The 16,608-nt window shown below is 37.2% G+C and overlaps 1 protein-coding gene across 4 annotated transcripts in view; it reads right to left on the bottom strand.

Moving 5' to 3' along the window:
• The window catches only part of cdkal1 (CDK5 regulatory subunit associated protein 1 like 1), a 259,064-nt gene that overhangs the window by 199,047 nt on the left and 43,409 nt on the right, over positions 1 to 16,608 (bottom strand). For all 4 annotated transcript variants that reach the window (XM_023963815.1, XM_023963816.1, XM_023963817.1 and 1 more), the window contains one exon: positions 13,057 to 13,141. In XM_023963815.1, coding sequence (XP_023819583.1) covers positions 13,057 to 13,141 — 85 coding nt within the window. The remainder of the gene's footprint in view (positions 1 to 13,056; positions 13,142 to 16,608) is intronic.

The following is a 16,608-nucleotide window of genomic DNA, read 5'->3' as shown; positions in this document are numbered from 1 at the left end:
TATTTAAGCCTACTACTTTCCTGCGCTGGTGCAGAGTGAGGTTAGTGCTGGCTTGACAGCCGTTACCATGAAAACACATCGCACCGCAAATTAAATTCTGCTTTTTGTGAAAAACATTTTAAACCAACAAAACAACAAGATTAACATACCGTTAATTGATTTTTTATTTCACAAGTGACCATGGTATAAGTGGGATGAAGCCCTTCAAGGTGTGCATTATCGGAAACTAATAGACTTTGTGGAAGCAACGGCTAGACGCGATCAGGCCTCTGTCGTCCATTAATCTATTTCTTTTTTATTTATTTACAAATCTATTTATTTTTATCCTGACCAGCAGCTGAGCACCCAGAGAAGAGCTTAAGACTTCTTGTGTTGGAAAGATTTTACTGTTATAATAAGGGGTTATGGATCTTTTGATACACGAAATGTGTATTTGTATATTTGAGGTTAAACTTGTTGTCCGATGATTTATAATGGAAAACATGTTGGCTATTATGCCTTACATAATAAATAATAGTTATAGATTATAAATTAGCTTGTTAAATTACCACTGTCTATGCTGCTCCTGAGTGTTTGTGTACGTGTTAATGTTTTATGAGCAAATCATACTGGGGGATTCAAAATTCAAGCATATGTCTTTCTTCCCTTAGCTGTTTTTAACACAATTGGTGTGGTATAAACAGTGTGGTCGAAAGAGCAGATGAAGCTTAGGAGGCTTGCGTTACTTTCATTTAAGACCTGCCACATTTAGTATTTTTGGGGGTTTTATTTATAGATTTGTAAAGTTAGGACATGCATGTAATGTATGGACGATGATCCCACACAAAGACACAGATGTATGTGTAGCATCCACACTGTCCCACAGACACAACCCAGTCATTCATCAGCTACTGAGGGGATCATAAGCACCAAACCTTTGGGAGGACCTCTGACCCCTCCAGCATGCCCTTTTCCAGGTGTCATAGCAAATTAATCAAACAATGTAATGAACATTTCAAGCGTCATCAGTCATGAGTGATTGCTCTCTCACAAGAAAAAAAAAATAAGACAAACAGACCCCATTAATGTAACTACCTCCTGTCAAAATCCAGCTCAAACCTCCTATCTCAACATAATTTACTTGTCTTTTTGCAGATGGACCAAGCATCGTATTTAATATCATTCTAACTCTGCTTCTCCAGTTTTTTATACCATAGCTTTGAACTATCAGTTTGTCATGTATTTATGCAGTCTTCTAAACCCGTTTTGTCCCGTTTGGGGTCACGGGGCTGCAGGAGCCAATCCCGGCCACTGTGGGCGAAGGCAGGTGGCAACCTGGACAGGTCATTTATTCAACCGGTGTTACTGTTTTGGTGCATTAAAACATTGCTTATCATTAGGCCTGCACAATATACCGCAAATTTATCGTTATCGCAATATCCAGCCCTGCAATATGCAAATCGCAAAAGACGGCGAAAAACCGCAATAAATCGTAAACCTTAAATGTGTTAAAACAATCTTATGGCAGCCTGAAGCATTAAACAAATCAAATAAATCCCTTTATGCATTTGACCAATCAGATGGACGCCTTCCCATTGTTTACCAATCAGATGGAGGCCTATTATGTTAGATGTTTGTCACCTAGTATAATTTTTAAACTGTTGCAATGAAATGGGAATTATGTTTTTGGTTATTTTTCTATTTGTTTATATACCGCAAATGATATCGTTATCGCAATATTAATGCAGTGCCAAAAAAATGTTCAGCTTTATTATGGGATGAGACTGAAACTATAGACTGGTCTCATAGGGAAGCTGTAAAAGGTTTGCCAAGAGAAAAAGACTGAAATGAAATAAAGAAGGATTTCTTCTTAATGCTGCGGTGAGAAAGTGCAGGGTGTTAGCCAAGACCTGTACAAAGAATGTTACCACATTCATACCACTAGAAAGCTTTATTTGGATAAAAAAAGAAAGAAAAAAATAATAATCTGCAGCATTATTGGTTTTCTGTCTTCCAGGTGTCAGTATTGCTTTCAACAAGCCACATTACCACAAGCAGTTTAACATTTTACAGTCCAAAACCTTTTTTATTTTATTTTATTTCCATATGATTTATGATGTTTGTGTAATCTTAAAATTGTACATGTTAACATGTTTTTAAAAACATATATAAGCTTAAATGTTATTTTTTCCCTTCTTTAATTTTTTTATTCTTTCCTTTTTGTATTTTTTTTAAATAACAGGTTATGTTTCTTGAATGTTTTCTGCAAGACAACATGCAGCTTTATAAACAATATCCTTTAGCTAACTTTCAAAATATAGAAGACGGGCATTTAATTTAACACTGACTACAGATAAGGAAAGTGTAGTGAAACTTTTAATACGAAATTTACATCCGATTTTTGACTTTTTACTAAAACTTTCCACTAACTAAAAAAAAGCCTCCAATGTAAAAAAAAAAAACAGCATATAAAAAGTCATTTTTTGCTGCATTCTAAAAAAAAAACTGGCATGTCACTTTTCAATAGACCTTACTTAAATATAAATATACGGTAAACTTGATCCATAATAAATGTCTTTTTTATTTGAATCTGACTAAATATTTGTAGCACTTTTACTTAGAACAAGAAGTGGTGCTACATAACTGGATTTCCTAATAGAGATGTTCCACTCATATCTTATTCCTATAAGTATTTCATCTTTGCTTGTGGCCAAAAATGGCTAACATTTTCTTTATCTTTGCCTTTTGACAGTTATGACTTGACTTCAGGAGGTCTAGCAACACAGATGCTCTGTACAGGAAGGGCCAGAGTCCCCTTCACCTGCTGAGGAGACGGAGGTCTTTTGGTGTGAGACAGCTGCTCAGGAGTTCTATGACACTGTGGTGGCCTCAGTAGTCCTTTGTAGAGTTGCGTTTGTGCTGGGCAGGGGGCAGTACAGGCAGTGACAGGAGGAGACTTAAGGAACTGGTTAGGAAGGCCGGCTCTGTCCTGGGCTGGACACTGGAGTCCATCGAGGAGGTGCCTGACAGGAGGATGTTGGCTAAGCTAACAACCATCATGGATAACCACCCTCTGCATCAAACTGTAGAGGCGCTGACCAGCTCCTTCAGCACGAGACTGTTACACTCACAGTGCAAGGGCATGCATCAAGTGGCAGGCGCTCCTTTAAAGATGCGTCCGCTCCTCTCTACGGCCCTCTAACACTACCTCAGCATCCTTTCAGCAACATTATAAGTGTTGAGAGAATGTGTCCAAACAATTTCCATCTATCTCCCTAGATTTAAATCTCTACAACATCCAACATGAGCTATGCCTCTGATGCATTTGTGCCCGACCCTTTCCATTTACGCCAATCACAAAGAAAATCTCAATACTTTCAGCTCTGTTACTGTCACCTCCAGCCCAAATCCCTAACGTGGTTGCAAAAAAACCTAAAAACAAATAAATACTCAAAGTTTCTGACCCAAACTAACTTAATGCCCCAAATTCCAAAAAAAAAAACATGAAAAAAATGCTATTACAGCAAGACACTCAGTAGCTTGTACTCAGGGTGAAAAATGTCCCTTTGTTTTCAATTCTACATTAACTGGTCGTCATGTGGTTTAAATCCACGACTAGGAATGAGCCAAAAGCAGCAACACAGCAGGGTGCCCTTAAGATCTCAGCCGTCTGAACAGATGAAAGGCAGAAGCCTTTTATGACCACTGTTCAGACAGACTTTATAAGCATAGCATGTGACAATCTGTGATTGTGAAGCTATTTTTTCAGAGAGCCATTCGACCAAAAAACAATGTTGCAATAACAATAAAATAAAAAAAATAGATGTGTCTGTCAAGTTGAACAAAGCTCATACACTAACAGTACTTTGCTTTAGGTGTGCTTAGAGTCTAACTCAGAATCTATCACACCAGTGACTAAATAGGAGTAGAAACCCTTTATTAAATGTATGCATATGTGAAGGACTAATTGTGCACATCATAAAGAATCCTGTTACACTAAAGTTCTATTTAAGGTTATCTGTTTGGATAGTGGGATGAACTGTGACCCAAGATCTTTGGTGACACACTGTGAGGCCACCTCCAAAGTGTCCACATATATCACACACAAAGGCCTGGAAACCAGACCCCCCACTGAGCTGAGCCAGGCTTTCAAACCCACTTTGCAGAGCAACTCTGACAGGTTGCTTGTGAGTAAAATCCCACAATACTCACACAAATTACACACCGTTTATCAAAAGTGCACAATGAATATGCAAAACTGAAAACTGCACGCAAATATATGAAGCCTACAGACGATGAGAGGAAGGACTGAATGCAAAAACAGTCAGATATCATCACCGCTGCTGGTTTACCAGCTGCACCACATACCATATCAAAAGGCAAAAAATGTCTTGTTTGTTCATTTATGGCCTCCTCCTCAAAGAAAATGATACAGTTCTAAAAAAAAAAAAAAATTACACCTTTATTCTTTTACATGCATTTTATTGAAGAGTTGTTACATTTATGGATCAACTTAATTCAGATAAGGGCATGATTTAAAGATATACCCCAATGGTGAAATGGTGTTTTTAACATGTACTGTGGGTGACAATGTTCTTGAGATGATAGATATACATTAAGAAAATGAAACTAAAAGTTGCATCTCTGAGTATTTCTTTACTCAAATCGTTGAGAGTCAGTGGCAAAGGAAAAAATGCAGTTTAAAAAAAGCTTATAGTTGTAATGGAAAAACTAGAGTCAATGGGCCACAAGCTCCCTGCTTCGCTCCATTCCGATGCATCCACCGGTAGACAACTAGATGCATGTACATCTTCGTTTTCCTCGCTAGCATCTGACTCAAAACTGTGCTGCTTGAAAGCTCCAATATTGCTCTTCCTTTTTTGTTACGGGTAATGTTAGGTTGGGGGTCTGAAGGGTGGTAATCTAGTGGGAAAGAGGGTAAACAGATGGATGACGGGATGTGCGGAAAGGCTTACTTCATAGAAACAATCACGCCCACAACTCAGAGACTAATTTCTGATGAACTCCTGCTGCTCTGCAGAAACTATGTCCTAGAAAACGACACAGGTGTTTTTTTTTTTTTTAAAGTTAACAACTACATGTTCAAAATGAACCTTTGTGCTATCCTAGGCACTTTGACATTGGGAGTGGGGTCATCTAGACCCCACAAGACAGTGCACTGAACTTTTTTCTTCAATGATTTGTGATCTTCACTGGTGTCCATGGATTACATGAAATCCTGTCCACCTTTATCCACCTTTGTCATGGTAGGGAGAACACGTCAATGGTCATCTTGATCCCATAGGATAGCACAAGGATTACAAGAACACTGGGAATGCTTTTACAATAGATCAAAGATGATCAGATTGGTCGGTTTTCAAGAGTTTTTACATTATTAATGGGTCCAAAAAATATATTTATTTGAATCATGCAACTCTAATTCATCAGTTACAGGTTGCCCTCAAGTGGTCCAAACTTTCAGGTACAAACTAGTAGAAACAGTCGAATATTTAGGCATCAGAGATGCAGTTGAAAAGATGTTACATCAGAGGGCTGCTTCATGTCTTGCTATAGTTCACGTCCTGCTGTGGGCTCAGTGAGGCCAATACAAGCGGTGAGTCCTAAGCTTCAGTCTCCATAACTCCCCTCTTTACCCATGCTGTTTCTTGTCCGTATTTGTTGATAGTTCTTGTTCTCTCCGACTATTTCAGTGCCTGTGTACCCAAAATGTAGGCTAATGCCCTGTAGAACTGACAGATTAAATGCCAATCCCAGGGTTGTACCAAAAGCAGCCTAGGGCAGCAAGCACTGTGTGTGTGTCTGTCCAGCCAGATACAAATCCATGTCTGTGCCTCTGCTGAACTGGAACACAGACATAAAACAACTGCCTTCAGTAAACAACTCTAAAGGTCACTGCAGATTTCAAATTTGTCATATTCTGATGAAAAAGGAATTTTGTGGCCTTGATGTCACTCACATCTGTATATCAGTTTGTTTTCATCATCATACTGAAACGGCCTGCAGGAGAGTTCCATACATTACTTACACTGTAAAAAAGGTAAACAATCCACTTTTTTAAGCAGAAACTACAGAATAATAACTGGTATTAATGAATTAGTAAGGTTAGACTTTTATTTAAATTTCTGAGGTCAATAGGTAAAACTAACCTGGATTTATAACATCATTGATTTGCCACAGACAGGAGCTGTTCCGCCTCCGAAAGGGCATAGTTAGCGCAGTGCGCTATATTTCATATTTTGTTTCCACATACCAGAATCCGCGTTGCCTAACATGAGGCAACAGACTCTCAAATGTTTCACACACACAGACAATAAAGTTGCAGACACGGTGGATATTCTATTATATTTAGAAATGTCAGTTTTAGTATGAAGGAGTCAATTTATTTTTGCTTTTTTTTATCCATTACACAAGTCAGACATGGCTGAAGTTGGCGTCCAATTGTCAGCATCCACTTTGGCGTTAAAGGGAACATTTTCATGTAGGGCTGGCCGATATCGAAGTTTTCATATCACAATATCAATGTTTTTCATATCAGATGATAACAAATATCACGATATAAACCCTATAACAATATTTGTCAAATTTGAACACTCTGCACTAAAAGGAACATGATTAAAGTAAAAGCTTTCAGGTTTCAAAAGAGAACATAATTAAAGCAGAATGCTAAAGTGCTTGATCAGTTTAATTTAAAAACAAAACATTAATTCTACAAATAAATCCTAATGTTTTTTGTCAACATCCTGTGAACAAGCTAGGGACTAAAAGATAATTTACATAATTTCTTCTTGCAGTTTAGATTGTTGCTGCAGTGCAGATCTAACCTTTTTTTTTCTGGAGAATCATCATTTATTTCAGTCTAAGGTTGAGCAAGCTTGGTGACTCTGCTTCAGGTGATATGCATGGTTGGTGGTCTGTCCTGTTTTAGAAGGACCATGCCCTCTGCACAATTTGCAGTGCACATTACTCTGTTTTTTGACAGATTTTAAATAACTGAAATACCTCCACACAGGGGCCAGAATTTAATTTTTGAGTCACTGGCCAAGTAGATTAAAATTAATCTATCGGCTAGACATATTTTTAACGGCCAAATCAAAACACTATTTTACCCAGAAATACCTTCTACCCTCTGTGTTTTGTGAAGAAAATTACATTGCATAAAAGTATTTTATAAATGGTATGAACTCGTCTTTATTGTAATCTAAGTGTAATTTCAAATTAAAACATGCTGAGAAAACAAGAACAGATTTACACAATGAATCAGAATTCATGTAAAAACAAAATATGATCAAATCTGTTTGCCTTGAAAGAGGATCTCAGACTGGGTTGAGTTCTCAGTGGTGTAATGGTATTCTATGGAAAAAAAACTAATGTTGCTTTTAGTGATTTTTTTACAGATCAGAAACAGCGTCTACAAATCAAGAACTTTGTTTCATTGAATCTTTGTCATCTGTAAAAAAAGAATCTACAAATGTTTTCAGATCTTCTTAAACTAAAACTAAAAAAGTTTTTTCATAAACCGGAAGCTTAAAAATATTAAACATAAACTTTTTCCCCAATTGGTCTAGACCGTGAAAATATTGTATGACATTATCCCGGCCCGTCTCCTTAAAAATGTTGGGAACCATCGTTTAAGACTATGTGAAATGACACAAATCACATATTCTTACCGTTATATGCACTAAAACATAATTATTTCTCGGAAGCAATTTGGCATATACAAATGAATATGAAACAAAATCCTAAGATGAGTTGTTGTAAAATCCTGGTTGTTTTTAAAAGATAAAAATATTACTGATTTAACACATGGGCCCACACCTTAATGTAAAAGGGTTTGCTTTCTTTTACCATGTAATTATTACAGAGTATAATCTAAAAACACATAAAGCTGAGAGTTTCAATAAATAACTTGTGAAACGCATACATCTGCTATAAATGCACAACATATGCACAAGAGTTTCTCAATATTTCTTACTCGGTGCTCAGAGTCCCTTTTCAATTAACATTAATGATTTGTCTTTCTTATGCTTGGCTTATGAATATTAAAATCACACTGAAATGAAAGTAAATGCAACATGGGAATTGGTGTATTTTGAAAACAGACGTAGAGAATTCCGCAGCGGGATCTAATTCATTTAATATACACGCTGGTGTTCATACAAATTAGCAGAAACAGGCGGGCGGAAAACTCCACCGCACACACATTTATAAACACACTTGAGCCATATGCTGTTGAGCAACTGTTTCTTTAATAGATTCAGTATTTATTGATTTGACAGGGCTGACATTGAATTACTCTATGGATTCTAGCATTTCAAACATGCATATCTAAATATCCATAGTTGTTGATTTTTTTTAGCATTCAGAAGCTGCTCTATTAGCAGCTCATGCCATTGAATGAATTCCTGATGAAGGGATCTGCTGCAGGAGGGAAGGCAGAGCGAGTTGGCTTTAAGGGTCAAGGATCCACATGCAGACAAACTATTGAATTCAAAGTTTGAGTAATAAGGCTAAATAAAAAGTATTAGAAGACAGCAGAAATTAATATAGCAGCATACATTATGTACACTGTCTAATATACTATAAGTAATACTTCTTACACTCCAAAGGTCTCAAGATCTTTAGAAATAAACCACTGAGCAACACACACACTATAGAGTTAGCCCAAATGGATTCGTTTGGCTGTTTGTTTTATTAAAGCCAGTTAAAAAAAACTGCATTTGTGATATTATCTCTCATGGAGGACTTTCACGCTGCACATGCTCACAGGGTTACTCAAGCTTATCCACCAGATAACTTAGACAAGCAAAATTTCAGCTCCTTCTCCCAAACGCTCTGACTGAATGCCAATGAGCCCAGACCTCCAGAGGTAACACATCCTCACAGTGTCTCTAGGGATTCTGATCCCGTTTACGTGTGAACCAAACATCCCATCATTATCAGATTTCTCTAGTAGCATGTACCGGTAGATAGGATCATTCAATGTCTTTTATCCGATCACAGCACTTATGGTAAAATGCTGGATTACTACCTGCAGATTTCTCCCTGAAAAGCCTATACTTCCTGGTATGAATCTACCCTTTTCTATAAAAAAAAAAAGGAGACATAGATCATACGAGACCCCAGAATTGTCAACTGGTGCTTATTTCCTTGAGGAGTAGAATTGGAGATCAGCAGCAACGTGCCGTTTGCTTGACAGAGATTAAATTTAACTAATGTTACAACGAAATGTTGTGAAATGTTCTCCAAGAAGAAAAAACGGGTGAAATAAAGCAGATCAATGACTATGTAGACTAGAATTGTGTCTTGATTGCATTTCCAAATATTCTCAGTTATCTGACATTTGTGGGCTTGTAAACAGGCTCCCTGTACCCATTAATGTATCACTCATCACACAAATTTAACACGTTTCCAAAACGCTTAAAGTACTTTATTTTTAATTCTTCTGACTTTTTTCCTAACCTAAGTTTTAGAGACTCAAAATAATTGTCTACAATCACATTCTTTTTTTTTTTTTAAAAAAAGCATAAATATCAGTGTGTGCATGCCAAATTTATCTAATTTCACAAAATTATACCTGAAAAAATGGTTTTTTAAACTGAGATTTATTTTTTAAGTTTTGTTCATGTTTGTGCAAGGGCAATTGGTGATTTTGAACAATTACACAATCACAGCATGCTTAAAAAATTGGATACAAAAAGTACTAACAATGACTCTTGGGAGATGTGGTGAAAAAACAGAGGCACTGATCCCGGACTGACTCACGTCTCTGAGCTTCATGATTTTATGCACTTTTCACAAGGACTGACACCAGAGCCCTTGGGACGCTACACCGTTAAACAAGATGTTTAGCTGTTATTTTTGTTAGAGTTGAGAGACTTTGTGAGTCATGTCGGCACAAGGAAGTCAAGATATTAACCACGTCTGATTGGTTAAATTGATGACTTTTTGATTAACCTAACCAGAATGATCGACAGAGACCGTTTAAGTCAGTTTTTTCCCAAAATGAGAGCAATTGGCCAAAGCTGCAGTAATATCAAAGTGTGGTCATTCTTATCAAAGTTTCTTCAATAGGAATGAAATAAACGCAAAGAAAAAAGTATTTTAGGATATTTTCATTTCCCAAATACTCAGTGTGGGCCTGCTTGGATTAACGCAGAGTTAATATTCTGTCAGTGGTGAAAAAGGTTTGTTAGACCAACTAAGTGAAATTTCCAACAGTACACCAGACCATCTTTTATGGCACACTAGTGTACCGTGGCACAATTGCTGTAAAACACAGATTTAGCTGGTAACAGAAATGATACATTTCACATTGTACAAACGATTCTCTATAATTACTCAATACTGTGAGAGTTTTTAGCTTTTTAGGAATAAAACTGGTTAAAAAAAATATTTGAAGAGTAAGATTTTGAAAGACAGACTCAGATAAAGACTGTGTTTTTTGTCGTTTTAAAATGTCCTTGTAGAATTTTTTTCTCATGATGGAGGACATATATACCGTATTTTCCGGACTATAAGTCGCTCCGGAGTATAAGTCGCACCAGCCAAAAAATGCATTATAAAGTAGAAAAAAACACATAAGTCGCACTGGACTATAAGTCGCATTTTTACGGGAAATTTATTTGACAAAATCTGAGACCAAGAACTAATAACTTGCACAACTGCATATGACACAATCATAGCAGACTGTTTATCTCATAATTTCACAGTAATTGTTTCTCATATTTATTTATTCCTTTCATGAAGCATCATTGTCCAACTACTACTCTGTTTTCATTCTGTATTTGTAGAAACAGTTGTCATTTTTATTGCATTTCTGAATCTATGAAATCATTGGAAAATAGAATATTATGTTGTCAGCCTTCAAGATCTTACTGTAAAAAAGGGTTTGCTGATTCTCTGAGTCACTTAACATCCTCTTAACACTCAACATACCTCATACATCAAATTTAGCCAGGAACATCATCTCTGTTCCTCACAAATGAACATAACAGGAGGGTTAACAATGTATTTATTTCAATTTATTTCTAATATAAGTCGCTGCGGAGTATAAGTCGCACCCCTTGCCAAACTATGAAAAAAAGGGCGACTTATAGTCCGGAAAATACGGGTACATAAAAATAAATTGTATTTCTGTGTATTTCTCCATTTAAATTGTTGCAAAGCAGGAGCAGACGACAAATTCTGTTTGAAAAAGCTTGTAGTCGTAGCGCACCACAAGCTCCCTGCTCCACTGCATTCTGATGCATCCACTCGCAGACAAATAAATCATTGAACATCTTCGTAGTCCTCATCCGAGCTGGCATCTAGCACAAAACTGTGCGGCTGGATAGCTCCAATAATGCTCACCATTTTTGTTGCATCGCTAATGCTAGCTTGGGGGTCTGATGGGCTGTAAGCTAGGGGTAAAATAAAAAAGGGATGATGGGAAGTGTTGGCGGGCTTACACCACACCAACGGTCCTGCCCACAACTCGGAGGGGAATTTCTGATGAACTCCCGCCGCTCTGCAGAAAGAATGTCCTAGAAAACGACACTGTTTCTTTTTGTTGCTTTTTTTTAATCAAAAAACAGCATATTCATTATTAAGAGACCATTTGGGACACTTTTAAAATCAAAAGATGATTGGAATGGGACTTTAAACAGCAGTCTATTTAAACCAAATCCAGTTTTTGTCTTATCTGTTAGATAGCAACACAAGTTAAATATCACTGTTAGTTTGCTAAAAGGTAAGTGTGTTTGCTCACATGTCTCTTGATGCCGGTTTTTCCTTCCAAAAAAAAAAGAGGAGCTTAGTTTTTTGCTTTGTTTTTCCAGGTCAAAACTCCACTTTAAATCAAAATGGCTCTGCCCCAATCTGCACCGCTAAAACCTGTAATAGACCCCCCCCCCTTTCCTGCAGACACAATGACCCAGTCTGTATGAAAAGCCTGCTTGTTGTATCAGAAAGTGTAGACATAACGATCAGTGGATGACCGCATGTGAGACCCTCCATGTACCAACTCCTTCCCAATTTCCTTCTGTATGAGGAACGCATGAATGAGAACAGACAAAAAAAAAAAAGAAATGACAAGTGGGCATTTGGATTCCCTCTGATCCCGCGCCCTCACATTTTGTGTCTCCATCGTACAGGAAAAAAACGTGATGAAAGGCAGAATGAATGGCCTCATGCCACTCATGTGTTTGTGCGGGGCATGTGCTGTCTGGTGAATAGAGCATTAATTGCATTAGCATTACAGCTGGGTAATTTCCTGTCAAATAAGGCTCAGGCAGCTAACAAGGAGGACATTTTAAAAGTCCTGAAGTGTGTTATTATTTTTCTGCTTTCCAGCTGACTTTCTTTTGCATGACAGAGGAGTAAAAGGAAGTAAAGAATGCTACTGCAAAAGACGGTAATACTAAGCTCCTACTGAAGCGTAAAATTTGTAAAATGTAATTTTAATAAATAAATTACATGTTGATCTGATGCTAATTTCAAATGTTTTTTATGGATTTAGTGCATGCACATTGAATAATAATTACTTATACTTCACTGTTTGTCATTTTACAATAAACTGTTCTTCAAATCATCCTGCTAAATGTTGACTTTTAAGTAAAATAATCAATTCTGCTGGAAAAATCTGATTTTGACCCGAGTGACTCACTGTAAAACAAAGAATAGTTTGTTATACCCCAGATGGAAAGTAAGTAATCAAAATGTAAATCAGTTTCTGCTTTTACTTCTTTGTCTTCGTACAAATGTGTGGTTTGCTTTGTACAAGGATGATCAGTAAAGACAGAGTAAGGAGGATGCCACACGAACTCCCAGCTGAAAACTTCACTCAACAAAAGACACCAATCAACAAACACGTGCACACACTTAACGCTCTGCTCGACAAAAAGACACCAAGACAGCTACTACCATATAAAAGTAGGTATAAATATTCCAATGCTTTTAAAAAGAGAACCTTAATTTTATTTTTTAATCGAGTAATTGTTGTTCAGTTTCAGTAATGTGTACAATGTTCTAGACCTCAAACGTCAGGTGCTGAGTTTGCATTTTGTGTGGGGTCAGTACTTGATTGAGTTCCTGAAGTGGTCCTCTGCGGGGTTTTTCACTGTGCAGCTGTTGAGCAGCCAAAGATCTGCTTCTGCTGGGTCATCTGTGGAAACACACGACGGGTTAAAATCACCACACATACCAAAAGCATCATATTAAACAATTTCCCTCTATGCAAACCAAGACAAAACAGAGTTTTAAAAAGACTAGATATTTACCTAAAATCAGCATGTGCACAGACTCACACGTGGAGTGCTGCTTATAGTGACGCTGAACTGTTATTTCCCAACAGACCATTGTGGCAGGCAGAATTTAGTACTGACAGCAGAGCTAGCACATGTTGAAAATTGTCTTAAAACTTGGGAAATTTTGCAGCAACAGGGAGCCAGTGGCCTGCTTATCTACACTGCAATGAATTCAATTCTTCACGTAGAGGGTTTTTTACTTGTGGCGTTGAAGCATATACACTCTACATGCTGAAAAGGCTAAAAGAGAAAGTCTTTCCAGGTTTTACTGTCAAGAATAAGTTGTGAGAAAATACTGAAAGACCTCTTTAAATTACTAGTAAAAGGTTTTGCTGAATGGCTAAAGAGTATCAGAACACTGCCGAGCTGTTAAAAGAAGAAGACTGTATATTGTTCGATTAGTTGAGACCAGAAATTTGCTTCTAAACTTTGTGGTTATAGCTTGACGTGGTACTTTTTGATCTGTCTGTGTGTGCAATCGAAGTGAAAACACTAGCACATTTAGAGTAGGGGGGGGGGTTGGTCACAGATTCTGCAAGTTGTCCCAAAAAGATGAGAAACGTCTGATGTTCATCACAGAATGACTTAAACTGTGAGACATAATCTAAAAATCAGGAAATCAAATTGTTTGATGCTTTAAGAATTTATTTGTATAATGGAGCAGAATATAACAAAAGTTCACTTCAATACTTTGTAATGTGACCCTTGTTATCAATGACAGGTTGAAGGTTTCTTATAGGTCTTCACCCAGTTTGCACTATAGTTCCTATTTTGGTCTATTCTTCCATGCAGATCTTCTCAAGAGCTGTGATGTGTTGGGGTTGTTGATGGGCAACTTGGACTTTTAACACCTTTCACAGATTTTCTATTATACTGAGGTCCAGAGACTGACCAAACATCTCTAGAACCCTTAAATGCTTTCTAGGTGGCCCCCTCTTTGGTTTAACGGGTGATGTTTCTGGGATCATTGTCCTGCTGGAAGATCCAACCACGTTTAATCCTCAATCTCGGAAGGAGGTTCTTGCCAAAATCTGGAACAGAATCAAAAATGATTCCATTCATTTTTTCCTTAATGCGTCATACTCCTCCTTTGCAAAAAAAACAGACCCAAACCATGATGTTTTCACTCCCATGCTTTACAGTAGGTATAGTGCTCTAGGGATGAAACAGTAAACTTCCCCCAATAATCATGGCAAAAATACAAATTTTAGTCTCATCTGTCCACACAAGATTCTCCTGTTCCTCCTCTGGATCATCTAAATGGTCTCTGGAGAACTTTAGACAGGCCAGGGCATGTGGTGGTTTAAGCAGGGGAACCTTTTCCGCTCTGCAGGATTTGAATTCACGACAACTCTGTGTGTTACCATAGTAACCTTTGTTACTGTGCTCCCATAAGATATACAATCTTGTCCCTGGTGTCCTTGACAGGTCTTTGGTCTTGGTCATGAAGGAGAGGTTGTAGTCTGACTGATTAAGGGTGTGGAAAGATGTATCTAATACAGATAACCAGTTCAAACAGGTGCCATTAATACAGCTAACCAGTGGTGGATAGCAAACTTTCTTTAAGAAGTAGCACGTCCTGCAGAATTGTTCAAATTAATCCTTAAAAATTCACACAAAGGGATTTCTTTTATATTTTGTTTACCAGTCTATCAGTCTGAATCTATGATAGATCTCTCTCATCTCTTTAGGTGGGACAGCTTGCAGAATAGGTGACTGAAAAATACTTTTTGCTCCAATGTATTTGTGCAGTTTTTCCTATTTGCAAAATATTTCTGAAAACGGAAAAAAACATTTTGCAAGTTTGTAAAATATTGGGTTCATTGTCCTGCTAGAAGATAAAAAACATTGTGACGCATCCTTAAATCAGTAGCTGTCACTAATCCTATTTACACAAGGATAAATTGGTATTGCTAAAGCAAAAAAAAATTCTGCCCTTGGAAATCTGTTTTACACATGCAGACATTTTCTCATCAAACGCAAGATTTGATGTGTTAACGATGTTGGACAATTCTGGTTTTTATAGTCAATAGGGTTATGGTTGTTTTTAGGCTTCTATTAAAGATTATAATCTGAATTCTACATTGTCAGGGATTATACCATGTTCCAGGTAAATACTCGATTCTGATTGGCTGCTGGGTGTGGATTAAAAAGTGATAATGCACAGGGATAATGCATATCTAATAAAGAAGTTCCGGTCACATAGTTTAATTGTTCTATATCACTGCGCCGACTTCTTTAAACAAACTTAAGCTTCATCATCGGGACAAAGACAAGCGGTAAGACGTGAACTTTCTCTCTGACTGATGCTTTATTTAACCCATCGTGACGATCAGCATATATATATATTGCTTTCCTAGCACATAACAAATAATCTTCTTTTTGTGGAAAAAAACGATCTAAACCGAAAATGGCAAAAATAAAGTAGAAAAAACTGATTGAAGATGTATTTCTATTTTAAGAAAGACGCTTTCCACGTCAAGGGTTCCACGGCGTGTGTTAATTTCTGAAAATGCACACTTAGTCGGCCATTAACCCTTACTTAAAATAATACTAGAAACCTATTAATTCAGATTAAATTAAAAAATAAACAAGTCATAGTGCAACAAAGTATTACCAACTGCAACAAACAGGGTTATTTGATCAGGCAGTAAAATTTAAAAGTCTATATCATGCAAAACCAACTTTTCTACCTTTTAAGTGTATTATAATGTTAATTCTTCACAAAAAAACAACCCCAAAGTGGTATTTTGATCTACTAACGCATATTTGAGTATTCTTCTAAAAAACTGATCTCTGAGCACCAGGCCTCCCAACGCATGGAAACGAGTGGGTCCTCACATTGTGACATCACAAAGTGAGAACAGCCCCTTCCAGGAAGAGTCTGTGTGGCCAGCACCAGCCCCAGGCTAAGACAAACACCCGTGGCTCTCATTTTATATCCTCATCCTTCTTTGCAAAAGTTCTGTTGTTATTTGTTATCATGGGCGAGACGCAAACATGCTACCGAGGATGACGTCATGAAATGGGCAGCACCCACACGGAGTGAAAGCCGGTGCAAAGAGATCGAGGAGTCTCACTTCCGGGTCGAAAAATGAGCTGCAAAAATAACTCATATTTCATAACAAAATTATTCTTTTATGTGCTAAAGTTAACATATTATTATAAATATGTATATAGATTACTCTGAAAGGCTTAAGAAAAGCATGATATAGGCCATTTATGATCACTTATGAACACAAAAGCACATTATATACCTCATAAAACCTTTTTGTTTATATTTATTTTGTTAATAAGCAAGTAACAATGGAGAAAAATCTTTCAG

The sequence above is a fragment of the Oryzias latipes genome, chromosome 16, assembly GCF_002234675.1.
Source record: "Oryzias latipes chromosome 16, ASM223467v1".
Classification (NCBI taxonomy): domain Eukaryota; kingdom Metazoa; phylum Chordata; class Actinopteri; order Beloniformes; family Adrianichthyidae; genus Oryzias; species Oryzias latipes.
The sequence above is the reverse complement of the archived record's forward strand: the minus strand, read 5'-3'. Positions and strand labels throughout refer to the sequence as shown.